The sequence below is a fragment of the Pezoporus flaviventris genome, unplaced genomic scaffold (genome assembly GCF_033815535.1).
Source record: "Pezoporus flaviventris isolate CSIRO_AGI_PZ_B2104156 unplaced genomic scaffold, CSIRO_AGI_Pfla_v1 ptg000023l, whole genome shotgun sequence".
NCBI classification, from domain to species: domain Eukaryota; kingdom Metazoa; phylum Chordata; class Aves; order Psittaciformes; family Psittacidae; genus Pezoporus; species Pezoporus flaviventris.
In genome coordinates this window covers 7,196,022-7,210,964 of record NW_026892571.1, presented here as the reverse complement: position 1 = coordinate 7,210,964, position 14,943 = coordinate 7,196,022, and the positions used below count along the sequence as shown (strand labels likewise).

Here is a 14,943-nt window from a genome sequence, read left to right as displayed (position 1 = left end):
GCTGCTTTTCAGTCCATGTGCTCTCTGCAGGCAAAGCAGACAAAGGGAGGAGTGCGCAGTATAACTGCAGTAACTTCCTAGGCTGATAATTCCTTCTGTAGTTTGGGGCAATGCCTGAAATGCCGGTGGAAATGGAGCAGGTAAGGCTATGGATCTTTGCATTAAATGATTGCTGCTGCACTTTGATTACAGAACATAGGGGAAACAAGACAGGAGCAGAGAATTGTGCTTTAGTCTGCAAATTGCAGTCTGAAATGTTAATAAGTGAAGGGCCTGGTGCATTTAATCACCCTGTGGTGCATTATGCTTAAATAACTGGTATCGACTATAATAGAATTTCTATATATTCTGTGCAATCACAGTGTTTCACAAAGTGAATATAGTGCTAAAGACATTGGAAGTATAAGCGAGAATGCTACTGCATTCAATGTAAATGAGAAAAAAGTAGATTAGATTGTTATGAAGATAATATTACACCCAGCTTTTTAACTGTTAGACTGCTGACAACAATGTGAAGGCGTTTTACAGGCCAGCTCGTGGCTCTTGCCGGAGACCCCGGTGTTGAGCTTTCCTTGCTCTCCCCTTGCTCTCAGTGTGGACGGCTAAGTTCCTGGCTCCACACAGTGAGGGTGAGACACAGGTACAGCTCTGGCTGTTACCTCGGGGCTGCCCTGCAGTTCCCTCAGGCTTTGCAGGTTCTTCTTCTGAATCTCAAGTAATTCCTCAAGTGAGGAAATTACTGGTATTTTTCTAAGAGTTCCAACGTTAATGAAGGGGAATTAAATGTCCATAGCGCACTACAAGGAATATAAGGCATCTGCAGTCCAAGGTGGAAGAAACTGTCTGAAGTGATTTCTATATGTATGCTTCATGTCTTGTACATGTCAGTCCTTATCACAGGTAAAGGTCATTTACAGTATTGTTCTATTCACTTTAGTAAATTTTCTAATTTCTCTTTAACTTCGTAAAGCTTAGCTACCACTTCTTTAAGCTTGTTCAAAATAATACGGAGCAAAGGGTCTTTGCCGTTGTGTGGGGCTGGAATATCACAGTAAAAAGCTTTATGAACAGGTTCATGTTACTTTTTAACCCTGCATGTAAAAAAGTAAACTCGTAAGTGTAGAATTGTAGGATGAGTAATGCAGGCAGGGATTGCTTTTGCAGAAGCAACCCTACCGCCCGTGGGGCATTTACCAGTCTTTCATATGAAGCTACGGATAAAGGCAATTGGAAAATGCACGATATTCCGCCATTCTGAAAGGAAAATGAAATAGTTGCTGCTGTAATAATGGTATCTCTTAGCAACCGGATCCGTGAAGTAGGAAGTTTTGTTGTATAAAAGGCAGGAGTTGATAATTTTACACAAGTGGAAGCTGGCGCTTTCTATAGGCCGAGGGTGTTACGGTAAGGCTGTAACCGAGCAGCGGTTGCAGCAGGAGCTGGGGTTGGACACGGCGGAAGACAGCTCCCGAGCAAGAGCTGCAGGCACAGCCCGGGCTCTGCACGCCACGCACACATACACAGGGGTTGCTCACCAGCTGCTGCGCACTGAGGCCGGGCTGAGTCTGGGAGCGCGGACGGACATCACTTGCCTCCTCTCGCGGGACGAAAGGGAAAGGAGCAATCGCTGCCTGGGCTGTTCAGCTAAGCCGTCGAGATGGGTGCAGGCTGCCTGCAGCTGTAGCTGAGGGGTGGCGGGCTGTGCCGCCGTGCTGGAGCCCCTTACGGGCTCATGTACTCGACACAAACTCCCTCAGAGCCGCTGCCGGGGCTGCAGGGTCATGGTCAGACGGCGGTACCGCTCTGCCTCTTCCTCCCGCTTTCCAGCGGGCTCTCCCTTCCTGCCCCAGCCAGGGCCTGGTCTCTGCGGCGTCTCCGCAGCAGCGATGGCCGCGCTTTGCCTCCCACAGACGGGTTAAGCCGCTCCTACCCCAAGGCCCGCTGCGCCTTCCCTCAGCTCGGCCCCTTTAAACCCCCGCCACGGCCCCTCCCCTTTGGCGCTCCTCAGCCATTGAGCTCGCGGAGGCGGGAGCTTCGTGTCGCCGCCGCTGCCCAATGAGGGCTCGCCCTGCTGCGCGGCGCACGGCACGTCCGCCCTCCCGCAGCGCCCCGCCGAGCAGCAGCAGGAGCAGGCCCCGGGCCGGGCGGGCCCCGCCATGGTCGGCCGGGAGAAGGAGCTCAAGATCCGCTTCGCACCGGGCCGCTGCGAGCTGGTGGAGGTGAGCGGCGGGAGCCCACGGCGCCCTATTCTCCGGGCGCGCCGCGGCTGCCGGCTCCCGGGCGGGCTGGGCCGCCCCGCACGGACCTCCCTTCGCAGGGCCGCGGAGCGCACCGCGGACGGGCCTCCCCTGCGGGGCCGGAGGAGGCGCCGCGGCGTGTTGGGGAAGGGCTGTGGCGGCTCCGACTGCCCGCGGAGCGCTGGGTGCGAGGGGAAGTGCGGCCGGCGGCTCTCGCTGGTGGCTGGGCTGTGCCCTTCCGTCGGGGCTGCCGCGAGCTCCGGGATCGGGACCCTCGGTGCCTCATTCCGCCATCGCTGCGTTGCCTCCGTGGCGACGGTTTGGGCACTGCGCTGCGGCCCTGCCTGGTCGCGCTGCTGGAGCTGTCCGGTGCCCACGGGCCCGTTCCGTGTCAGAGCCTTTGAGCAGGTGCAGCCGGCGGCAAGGAGCGGCCCGCCGGTGCTCCCGTCCCGTCTGATGCCGCGTCCTCCCGGTCCTCACCTTGTGTGCTAACCTGCGTGAGCCCGGCGGCCCCTTCCTTAACATGGGTATCTCTGAGTTGATTTTTATGTGAAGCCTATAAAGTACTTGTATTTTGGTTTTACACCTTGAAATACCTTGCGTCTTACTGTGGTTTTTGATTGCACTTTTAATAGCGTCTAAAACTACTTCTAGGTCTCCCAAATGCTACTTTTTAATCTTATCTTGGATATTTTTATGTGAATGAGGCTGCTGAGTGCAGTTCTCTTTTATTATATTAATTCCTAGTGAGCAGTGAGCATCAGATAGAAATCGTACACTTTATCATAAAGCTTAAAATGGTGCATTTAAGTAGTATTATTTAAAATTAGTTGTTAAGACTAATGCACATTTGATGACTCTGGGTATGATTGCTTCATAATTGAGAAGCACGCAGAAAAAACCTGTTAGCAGATGGGCTAGTCTGATAGTAACTTGCATTTAAGGCTACAGAATTTGCAGGCAAAAGGGTGACATTTGAATTCTGGGATGTTTGGGCACACCAAGCCTTCAAGGTCCTTTGGACTCGAAGGTCTGCTCCTGCAGTTCCTAGGCAGACAGCCTGTTGCAGCTCAGTGATATTCTGCAAAGGAGCAAGGCAGCATATAGGAAAAGAGTTAATCTGTGCAGGTTTTGTGTTACTAGAACCTTTAACTGCATTAAAAACTGGTGGTTGGTGTTGAGTTTATGGGAAATGCCTGCTAATAACCTTGTGGAAACAAGGGACTTGGAACAACAGACAAGAACAACGGGATGCGGACAGTACTAAACCTGGTTGTGACTGTTGTATTCAGTTTAGGCTGTGCTGCTCGTGTAATATCCTCTTTATGCTACATAGAATAAACAAACCTTAATGATGCTTAAAAATGCCAGAGCTTAGAAATGACACAAGTTTTTGTGTTTATCGCTTCCTACTTATTAAAGACATTCTGTCACATTTTTAGAGAACTGGCTTTCCTGCCACAAAGCTTTGATGTTTATTAGCTCTAGAAGTGCTGGTAAATCTGTCCTGTGGGGCTCTGTCCAGGCCTTGCAAAGATAAAAAGTACATCACAACACTGAGTGTTCTTGCTTATGCATTTCAGAGAGCATGGGCAGCCTTAAAAATCATAAACATAATTTGCTGTAGTTTGTTGCCTTAAAGAAACTGTCAAGATGTCAGTTCACCTGGTACTTGAGGGAGTAAGTCTTCTTTCACTTGAAGGTTTAGAATGGAGGAAGATGCACATGCTGTGCTGGGAACTGTCAGTGCCTTGGCATATGCGCTTATGGAATAAGTTTTTTAACTTTATAGTATAGATTGAGATAAGCTCTTAGGCAGAAGCTCTTCCCTGTGAGGGTGCTGAGGCGCTGGCACAGGGTGCCGAGAGAAGCTGTGGCTGCCCCATCCCTGGCAGTGTTCAAGGCCAGGTTGGACACAAGGGCTTGGAGCAAGCTGCTCTAGTGGAAGGTGTCCCTGCCCGTGGCAGGGGATGGAACTGGATGAGCTTTAAGGTCCTTTCCAGCACAAAACAGCCTGTGATCCTAGAACTTTAAGGGGGAAAGATGGTAATTTGGAATCAATTTCTGTTATTTCCTGTGCTGCAATCAATAAGCTGGTCTGTCACAATGATGAAAATGTAAGAATGCACAGTAGTGACAGGGCTATTTGAATCACATAGTAGAGAGCATGTACAAAGTTAGAGTCAGTTATCACAGATGGTCCTTGTGCATAAAGGAGTCAGGAAATCCCAGATGTGTGGATTCTGCACACCCACAGTTTTGGTCTGTACTGGCATGTAACTCTACGCTTTTGGGCTTGTTTATGCTACCTTCAGAAGTAAAGCATAAAAGGAAAATGGGTTGCTCAGACAGACATTAACCTTGGGTTTCCTGTCTTGAAAACTTCATGGTCCAGTGAGTGGTAGAGAGGAAGGAACTTTATGTGCACTGATGTACACAACAGTCTCGAGTACTGAAATATGCCAGAGCTGAAGAAGCTTTAGGATGTTGTATAAATGGAAAGTTTAAACTATCAATCACTTTCAATGCTTTTTGTAAAACTGAGAGGAGACCTGTATCTTGTTTTTACTTATTATTAGACTTGTATTAAATGCCAGTGAATTACTATTTAATAATAAAATTCAAGTTTTCATTTCTAAGAGTCATTGTAGGTAGGCCCACAGGGAGCTGTATGGTATTGCTGCAGCCTCTAACAGGCACAGTCTGTCCAAAATTACTTGTTGCAGGACATGGACCCTAAATGTTGCATGTTCTAAAGAAGTTATTTCCCTCATTTCAAATTGCACAAAGTTACCAGTTTTTGAATGAACTTAAAATTCTGTCTTCATTAGTAGTTCGGTTTGGTTTCCCCTCCTGTTATAGAAGTAAATGAGTTTCCCATTTAAGTTTTGCTTTCACTATCTTCAAAAGTACATTTAAATACTTGACTAGGTACAATCTCTGTGCTCCCAGTTGTTTGTGTTCCATGAGACATTCCAAAACATTCATATGGCCAGGGAAGCTGCTTAATGCAGTAGCTCTGGCTGTAGCCTTGCATACTTTTAAAGAAAACATAGTTCTAAATAACAGTAGAAAGAAAACTCTTCCTGTTCTTGTTTCCCTAGGAAGATGTTGATATTCCCAGTAGGCGAGCTCTCATTACTGGTGCTACAGGACTTCTTGGCAGAGCTGTGTTTAAAGAATTCAATGAAAATAATTGGAATGCAGTTGGCTGCGGATACAGGAGAGCTCAGCCCAGATTTGAACAGATAAATCTTCTGGACTCTGTTGCAGTTCATGACATTATCCATGATTTTCAGGTAAGTTCCTGGAGTGTGAAGTAGATGGTTAGGTTACATTTACACATCTAGTAGTCAGTTGACAGTGCTTTTCTGATACTGAGTTTATGTGGCTATAGTGAGGCAAGGCTCTGGTGAAAGATGTGTGGCTGCCTTTTCTGCCGCATCTGAAGGTCAGTTTGCTCTGCACATACAGACAGTTCTAAACTCTGCTGTCATCACCAGAGACAGGTAACAGACAGATGCGTTGGCACACTTGCATTTGTATTTGAAAGGAAAAGATAACCGTTAGTTATTGACAGAGTAATATGAAGCAGTTCTGTTGAAGAACACTTGAATACAACAGCAGTAACTCTTTGTCCAGTGTGTAATGCAGGAAGATGTTCAGTTTTTACTGAAAACTGACTTGCAAGAGGAACCTGAAATGCATTATGCAGGGTGCCATTCTATAAGATGTCTTTAAATATTGTTGGTCTGCTTATGTCAAATAAGCCATGTGGAAATGGCTTATCTAGAAATTTTGAGTGCAGTTATGTGTGTGTGAGATACATGTTATCATAATATTTTACATTATTGTAGAGAGTTAAAGAAAAAAAAACAACCAGCAGTTTCAGTCTTGCTGTAACATTGAAGGTACTGAAGATCACAGTTGCAAAATTAGTGATCATTTTTTTTGGCATCTAAAAGCAGCATGGTTTAGTTTTACTTCCCAAGGAAAGCATGCTTCTGAGCACACCACGCTTACAAATAATTCTACTGCTTTTCTTACTTCTCACAACTTAGTGAAATGCCTCTTTGCCTGAGGGAGTTCATGGCTAGAGCTAGGGTACAGCTGCAATCTCTTGATGATGTTTGTTGTTTAAAATTAGTCTTTAATTTCCAGCCTCATGTTATAGTGCACTGTGCTGCTGAGAGAAGGCCAGATGTTGTAGAAAATCAACCAGAAGCTGCTTCTCAGCTCAATGTGGCTGCTTCAGGGAACTTAGCAAAAGAGGCAGGTAAGGAGACCATCTAATGTATCCGGTTTCTTGTTAAAATGCTGCATTTATTTATACAGGGACATAAATAGGAGTAAGTTATTCCAAGTGCTAATGTCACTTTTGAAATCACTGTGCTGTCAACCTGTTTTCTATAAGGGTAGCATGTGTGTCTGTTTTGAGGATCAGTGAACAGACAAAGCAGCAGGAATGAGTGGGGCTAGAAGAAGATGAGGTCCTTCAGAGATTTGTTTGAAGGTTTATTGGGATTTCAGACAAAGCATGGATTAAAACAGACCGTATAAACATTTTCTTCCTAGCTGGAGTTGGAGCATTTCTGATCTACATTAGTACAGACTACGTGTTTGATGGAACAAATCCTCCTTATAAAGAGACTGACATACCAAATCCCCTGAATTTATATGGTAAAACCAAACTGGAGGGTGAAAAGGTAGTCCTGGAAAATAATGAAGGTAAGAATACACTCACATTTTGAATACAGGCTTTCTGTTTTTAGTTAGTTGTATATTAGCTTAGTAGACTCGTAAGTCAGTGGTAAAATTGCAAAACCATGAAAACAAAATTCAGAAAATAATATGATCAAGAGACGTTCTCCTTGCTTGTGAACCATTCCTATTGCTTACAGGTCAACTAAAGCTTCATTTCTTACTTGTTCTGATCATCATTTGTGTTACTAGTCTCTGCTGATGGATGTTCACGAGCCGTTGTCTGCTGTGAATCAGTTACGCTAAAGGAAGAATAAAATACATCATCAGTGTATTGTAATGGCACAAGCTTTACCATGCTTTGTATACAGCTGCTGTTACTTAAGGAGATGCACTACAGTTGTTCTAAATGTACCTTTACTTAAAGGGGAAAATGGACTTGTGATTCAGTAATAATGCAGATAATATTAACATAGGCCTTTGTTGCAGGCTCTTGGTTTTCTTGCTGATCTCCTGGTTTGCTCTCCTAAGTAAGCCATCAGGCCATCTATTTTGGTTTTACCCACCTACCTCACCATGCACATCAGATTCCTGATTGTAGCACTTTCTAAAGAGTTAGTAACATATTTCTGGTTTTAAGCAGAATATTTATTTGTTGTTTAAGTCTTTTCTCAATGAAAATTGGCATTCAATGAAAATTGGCATTTTCTCAATTTCAATTGGCAATTGAAACTTTTGTTTCAATTCTGAAAATTGGCATTCATTGAGATGCCAAAATTGGCATCTCAATGAAAATTGGCATTCAATTCTCCTTATAAGGAGAAAAAGGCTTGTGACCGATCCTGTTCCCTTGCATTTAAAAACTCATTTCTTGTCTGAAACAGAGGTTTGGCTGTTCCTTGTTAGTATGCTGACAGTTTCCATTCACAGATTCTAAGGAAAGAAGCACTTGTATTTTCTCAAAGAATTTGAAGAAAACAATCTCAGTGCACTTGCAGAAGAGGCTTCCAATATGTCAGTATTATAACTGTGATTCTCTTCTGCCTAAGCAGAGAATGGAACAACTGATAAATCAGTGCGATGGTCTTTCAGTAAGTAAATATGCACTGTATTGGAAAATGATGGGCCTTAGTATAGCTTTGTCATTACTGCTGAAAAATAGACTTTCTAAAAAACATTTTGATAGGAAAAGCCCTATTTAAGTAAAAATAGAAAGTTGTTCATCCCAGCTGTTACCAAAATATCATTTCTGAATTTGACTGTGATGCTGTTTGCTCCCTCTTCTAGATTGGTAATGAAGATAAGACTGCACCACATTCAAGTATGTGTGGCTATCTTGCCAGATCCCAAACCCAACTCAGCAGTTCAGTTGTGTTTCAAAACCTTTTGAGCATGATCTGTCAGGCAGTAGTGGGTTGCAGCAGTGGTATCATTAGCAGAAGGAATTTTGAGATGGTAATGAGCAAGATGCTTGAAAATGTAAATTCTACTGTTGATACAAATATAAATATGTTACATGTATTAAGGCTTCCAACCACTTATTTGCTAATATTGTATAGGTAGAATTCAGTTTATCAGATGCCTATTGTTGCATGAAGAATTTCCATATCCATTTCTGTCGTATGGTGCAAGAAATCTCCACAAATAATTTGGGGGTTTGCATATTCTTTTTTAAATTTGTTTTACTTTGGTTAGGAAGGGATATAAGTTATATGTAGTACTGATGCTTATAAAGCAATGAAGTTTCAGTGGGTCATCAGAACCATTGGTAATGAAGCTAATGCTCTCCAAGTCACAGAGAGCTCTCTAGAACAGTGGTGTTGTCTTTGTCAAATACTGAATACATCTAAAGAGATTAAAAATAAGAGCTTTCAACCAGTATTTAGAGAGAAGAAGAATATATTTGCTGAGCAACCAAACAGTTTTTAAAGCAGCAGGAAATTGGTATCATACTGGGGGGTTTAATTGTATTTGTTTTTCTTATATAGGTACTTCTTTCTGATTACTTTTCTGTGAGAATAATTTGTGTGTTAGCTTTCTCTTTTTGTCTTTCTAATGGCTATAGCATTTTCCTACAAATCTGTAGGAATTGCAGTGATTTGGTGACTTCTTCAAACTTCTGGACTGACTTTGTTTTGTTTTGTTTTTCTTCAAGCCAAAATATCTGTGTTACTTTTAATGCATTTGTCATAGCCTTCTTGCATTTCCCCTCAGAGAAGCCTTTTGAGTCTTCGTGACTGAGGTAGACTAGTGTGATGTATTCCATCATAAAATATCTTTCTCTTTGCACTTGCTTGCTGTTAATTTCTCAAATCACTATCTTGAAATTGGATATTGTTCACTGCCATATTCTGTGAACCTGTTTCTTATTTGTCAAGTGCTTAATTTATGCTAAGGTTCATGTCTTTTTTCCTGGTAAATAATATCCTCCTTGATGCAGGCTTCTGCATGCTGGGCAAAAAATCTTTGTCTGTAATTGACACCTGAATATGATGCTTGGTGGGAATTTTTGTTCATGCTCTTACCCAGGGAGGAGGGGGAGTGTTGTAGTAACTGCATAGCTCAGTTGTTATCTTTGTAATCATTGTTTGTAATCATTGCTCTAACCCAGATAGATCTTTTTTCTCTTGTGGTGTTAATAAAAGCTTGTTGGCTTTCTGGCAATCAACAGCAGAACTCAAAACAAGTTTATATAAACTCAGTGTTTATAAACTTTCAATTGATACAAATTAAAATGATATTCTGAGGGCAAATATATTAATTACAATTTTTTTTGTGATTTGTAGATGCTTAATATCACCAGCATATTTCTTAACACTTCTGTAACACTTTTCAGGTTACACTACAGCATTCCTATTCATTCATAGCAATGTTACTAATTTTGAAATATTCTTTCTTTTAGGTGCTGCAGTACTTAGGATTCCTGTCTTGTATGGAGAGGTGGAAAGGCTGGAGGAAAGTGCTGTGACTGTTATGTTTGATAAAGTGCAGTTCAGTAATAAGTCTGCCAATATGGACCACTGGCAGCAAAGATTTCCTACTAACGTCAAGGATGTAGCAAGTGTTTGCAGACAGCTAGCAGAGAAGAGAATGCTGGTAAGACTATAAAGAAACAAGCCCCTTTAAGGTAAAATAGATTTGAGTTCTTGACTTTGTTTCAGAACAACTGAGAACCGCCTATAACCTGCATTATTCATTGCATTTCTGGAATACCTGGAGGGAAGGAAGAACTAGCTGTAGTCTGCAGTATCCTTACATGGCAGCATGTGGATACTTGAAACAAAAGTGAGGGAAGCGATTGGATAGAACCTTCTGCAAATTGTCATGTGTGTTCTAGTCTGAAGGAGAGAAGTGCAAATACTGACTTTCTGAAGCAGGCCTTTTACAAATTGCCATTTTGAACTAAAAAAAAACCATGGTGATTGAATGTCATTCTCAAAGATGCCCTTGTTTTTACTGTATTAAGAACACTGAAGTGGCAAAACCAAGCCACTGGACTTAAATACTTGATTGTGTTTATTCATCACATCATCTTCAGGTTACCATCTTTGCAAGATAACAAAATCACCTTTATTTAGCTTGGTAAAAAATGGACCATGCATATATAGTAAATGTGGTGCAATTGGTTTGTTTGAAAGGACTTGCATATGGTTTGCAGTTTCTCATTCAGAATGTGTGGTGCCTTTTGCATTTGTTTTGGGGTAAGTGACTAGTATAGAAGAGCCGAGTTTCTCCTTCCCAACTATTTGGCCTTGGTTGGTTGGTTGGCTCGCTCCTTCCTCTCCTGGTAATAATTCTACAGAATATAAGCTGCTTGTGAAAAGTCAGGCCAGATACATGTAACACCAGTACTCGGTCTCAGTCCCTAGCTTAGTGTTCTCTCAAAATGCTCAAGATGTTTCTAGAACGTGAGATGTAGTAACGTGCCTTTAGGATAGGATTTGCTGGAAGATTGTTCTTCACAACTCTTGCACTGAGGGCTGTCTGGCTGCTGCTTTTCACCTCTGTGTTCTGTCTCTTCTGTAGGACCCATCGATAAGAGGCATGTTTCACTGGTCTGGCAATGAACAGATGACTAAGTATGAAATGGCGTGTGCCATTGCAGATGCTTTCAACCTTCCCAGCAGCCATTTGAGACCGGTAAGTGATGTATTGTTCAGCCTGTAGGAAGATGGATGTTTTATGGTTTCCAGTAGTGGGTCTTGCTAGCTATACAAATAAACTTTCTGTTCAGGGAGATTGTGTGAGTATGCCTGGCACAGCGGGTCTATTGCTGATGACCCAGTCAGTCAGTAACCAGTTTTGCAGTCTGTAGTATAATGATACTTCTGCGCAACAGTTCCCTTAGGCATGAGTAAGTCCGTATTTTTTGTTGAATTTTTGTCCTTAAAAAAGCTTACGGATTGGCAGAACATTAACTCAAAGGTAGGAATCTATAAGAACTTGTCAATGTCCAGATTTATTTCTGAATACGTGCACTTAAGAACTTCAGATCATTTATGCTTTGCTTAAAATGCCTGTCCTGCAGTTTTACTGACACTTAAAAGTAAGAGTACTCTTAATGACATACTGATAATGTTGTAAGAATAACCTGTAAGCAAGATTTTATTTATATCCAAAATAAATTCCAAATAATCTGTAAAGGCTGGAACTAAAATGTTGCTTGGAAGATGGAGAGAAAAAGATTGATTTATTTCTGCGCAGATCAATTTCCCTTCAGGTATATTGATCAAGGCATGGTTCTGTCAACATTTTAGAGAATTTTTAACCTTGTGATTACATGTTGGTGTGTTGGGGGTTTTCCTGTTTATTTTTTAGATTACTGATTGTCCGGTTGTGGGTGCTCTCCGTCCGAGGAACGCTCAGCTGGACTGCTCCAAGTTGGAGATGCTGGGGATAGGCCAGAGAACACCATTTCGAGCAGGGATCAAGGAATCTCTTTGGCCTTTCCTCATTGACAAGAGATGGAGGCAGACAGTCTTCCATTAGTTTGTAACTTTTTTAGTAAAAGTATGGTATGTGGCACTTTTTTAAAAGAAAAAAAAACATAGTTTTGTATGAGTGTTCTTAAATTGTGACATTTATGAGTTTTCATTTAATCAGGTAAACAAATGGTCTTGCACTAGTGAAGTCGTTAGCCTAAAAAACGTTCAGTGACAAAAACTGAGCCTATTTGATGTCCTGGATCTTTCTTTCCATTCGTACCAGTCTAAGTTAATGTCTGTTCCCGGCAGATTATGGTTCTTGTCAATCAGTACCATTTGATGCTAAGAATGACTCAGCTCACTTGTAGACTTACTTTTGGCTGAAATCTGTGGTTGATGCTTAAGGTCTGTGCCATTGTTGTATATACCATTTCTCTTCATTAAAAGACGTGGTCGGTTACCACCACCAATCTAAGGGTTTTGTTTTTAACTCCTGAAGGTGGCGTTCTTCTGAAGTGAAACTGAAGTAAGAATTGGTCAATGTTCGTTTTGCTTCAGCTCTGATCAAACTGTTTTCTAAAAAAGTGAAACTTTATTTTTGCAATTTTCAAGTGGACTTTCTATGCTTGAACTATTTTCAGAATGGTCTGTAACTTGAATGCCCGCAGCTTCATATTTGTACAGTAAGTTGTATGCATTTGTTTTAATGGTGACATATAAAAGCTAGAAGCAGGTGGGAGGGTAGGGAACAAATAGTTTTGACCTGTTCTTTTGGGGGCTGGGGGATTTGGGGGGGGGGGGGGGGGATTTTTTTGTATAAAAGCATGAAAAAGCCTCATCTTTCTCTTGTTTTTGTTTTTTGCTGTATTTGGGATTGTTGGAATCAGTGGAAGATGTTTGTTAGCACATGTGGCACGGAGGAGAAAGGTATTTAAGAGTTTATAGCACTGCAGCTTCTTTGCACAGACTGTCAGATCTTGCACTGATGTAGCTTGTTCTGGGACAGCAAAGCATGTATACTGAAGGTTTGCAGCATAATAATGTAACCACAATAGTCTCATTGTAAGCAAATCTTGAAGTCCAGTCATTAAAGTTGGACTCAGGAGCCAGGTAAAGTGGAATCAGGTTCGCCTCCTTCTGAAGTTGTAGAATCAGCAGTATTCTGAGATTGCCAGTGGATTGATGGTAAAACAAGAAAAAGATGCATTTGGGTGATTGTTTATTTTTCTGAGGTTGACATGAGGGAGAGGGGAAGATGTTCAGCTCAAGTGGGGAAAAAAACCAGCTGGATGACAAAAAATAGACCAACTGAAGCTCTTCTAAAGGTCAGTTTTATGTTCAGTCATTTAATTTCCAACTGGCATATGCTAAGAGTTCATAATCCCGATTTGTTTTTAGTCTGAAGTCCTGATATACACATGGTAACCTATCTCCAAAATGACAATAAATATATATTGCCAGCATGAGAAACTGTTGTTGATTCTTTCTTTATCATCAGGGTTTGTTTCTCTGAATCAGAAATACTTGCAACTCTTCCAATTCTTCTTGAAATCTCTGTGCCCTTTTCAGTCATTCCTGCCCTACCCCCTTCCCTAATTCAATGACCCATTTCCAGAGTTAGATTAGATTAGATCAGTGTTTCTCTCTCACTGTGCTGCTGCCCTGGGGATGTAATCAGTGTACACAGGAGGTAGAAATGAGCCTGAAACGTCCTGGGCCTCAGTGCCCAGTCAGGGAGGCTCTGAGCACATCCCCTCCACTTGAAGGCAGCTCAGGTTTTGTTAAATTTGACAGCATATTTCCTTTAAAAATCACAGTAAATTTAAAACTAATATGAAAAATTGGAGATGGTGATAAAAGCCACAAAAAGAACAATGCAGGAACCCTGAGGTGGCAGTCTCGTTGCTGTTTCATTGTGTGGCTTGTTCTTGTTTTTCCTTGGCATACATATCAAAAGAGAGAGTATTTTGTTAAAATGAAGTAGCTAAATAATTCTTTAAGTGGTTCTTCTGAAAATTTCAGTTCCCTTTTAAAAATGTGAGAAAATACATGATAAAATACACAGTTGGAAGGCAGCGTGTGCTCGTCTGGACCTTCAAAGCAAGTTTCATGGTCTTAAGAGGCCAAACCCTTGGCAGTGGCACCAGTGCCGTAGACATTCATTCATTGAGCATATTTGACGGGGCTTTTCCAACCCCATCCTATAGTCCTCATGCTGCTCCTGGCTCTGTCTGGGGTGCTCACATGAAACAACAGCCATGGGTAACGGTGAGTGGCCGGTACAAGGCTCAGTAGTCTGTCTGTGACATCCCTAATGTGAGCCCCAGCTGGCAGCACAGCACATCAGGCCTGCAGATGGCTGCCTCTGCACCTCTCAGAAGAGTCCCCTGCTATTACCACCCATTGCCTCTCCCTAGCTGTAGCTGTTACACAGGGAGGGGAGCAGGCTGGGCTGCTGTACCCACCTCCAGCGTCTCTGCTGCTGACGGGTCCTTCATCATCAGCCTGCAGAGCTGCAAAGCGGTTCTGCAAGGGCACCTCTAGCTTCAGGGAATGTCGCTTCCAACTGCGGGTCCTGGTGTTGCAGGCTTCCGTTCCCCTGCGTTATTCCCCCTCCTCCCTTCTCTCTGTGCTCCTTGGGGGAGGTTTTGGCTGTGGCTCCACTGCAGACTGTGCCTGGAACCAAGTGTCTTACCTCCTTGTCCTCCCTGATGGTCCACAACTTGCACCACCTCCTGCAGCTCAGCATCCGCTGCAGCAGGTCCTACCGCTGGGCACATGGTCTGCAGGCAGATCTGATGCCTGTCCCTGCCCCAGGAGAAGGTCTGGGCATGTCCTGCAGCCCCAGGTCTGCCTTCAGCCCCCCCCTGCAGTGCTCTCTCTCGGTAGAGGCACTGTCCATGGCTGGGGTACATGGTGCAGACCCTCCCCAGAAGCTGCAGCCTTTGCTCTCTAACCAGTGCCCACCATTCTGCCTTGAGGGTCAGGTAGGATGATGGCCTGTGTAATGTCCCTCCTGTGAGCTGGGTGAGGGTTAGGCAAAACATGTCCCTAAGGCAAAGTGGATTGATGCAGAATAG

At 43.0% G+C, this 14,943-nt stretch overlaps 1 protein-coding gene across 2 annotated transcripts; it reads left to right on the top strand.

Moving 5' to 3' along the window:
- Positions 1–12,329, top strand: MAT2B (methionine adenosyltransferase 2 non-catalytic beta subunit). 2 transcript variants are annotated; one of them, XM_061456561.1, is made up of 7 exons: positions 1–140; positions 5,342–5,536; positions 6,399–6,513; positions 6,813–6,965; positions 9,841–10,034; positions 10,965–11,078; positions 11,757–12,329. In XM_061456561.1, exons 1-7 carry the CDS (start codon positions 111–113, stop codon positions 11,925–11,927), a joined length of 972 nt encoding a protein of 323 aa, XP_061312545.1. In that variant the 5' UTR covers positions 1–110; the 3' UTR covers positions 11,928–12,329. The 2 variants fall into 2 exon arrangements, with proteins under 2 accessions (XP_061312545.1, XP_061312544.1); XM_061456560.1 differs by lacking the exon at positions 1–140 and adding an exon at positions 2,071–2,219.
- Positions 12,330–14,943: the final 2,614 nt, after the last annotated feature.

Excerpts from the sequence above, each read along its gene's own strand:
- MAT2B (XM_061456560.1), top strand. The coding sequence starts at position 2,157 with ATGGTCGGCCGGGAGAAGGAGCTCAAGATCCGCTTCGCACCGGGCCGC. Across the intron at positions 5,537-6,398 it reads ACATTATCCATGATTTTCAG|CCTCATGTTATAGTGCACTG; the intron begins GTAAGTTCCTGG and ends TTTAATTTCCAG. Across the intron at positions 6,966-9,840 it reads AGTCCTGGAAAATAATGAAG|GTGCTGCAGTACTTAGGATT; the intron begins GTAAGAATACAC and ends TCTTTCTTTTAG.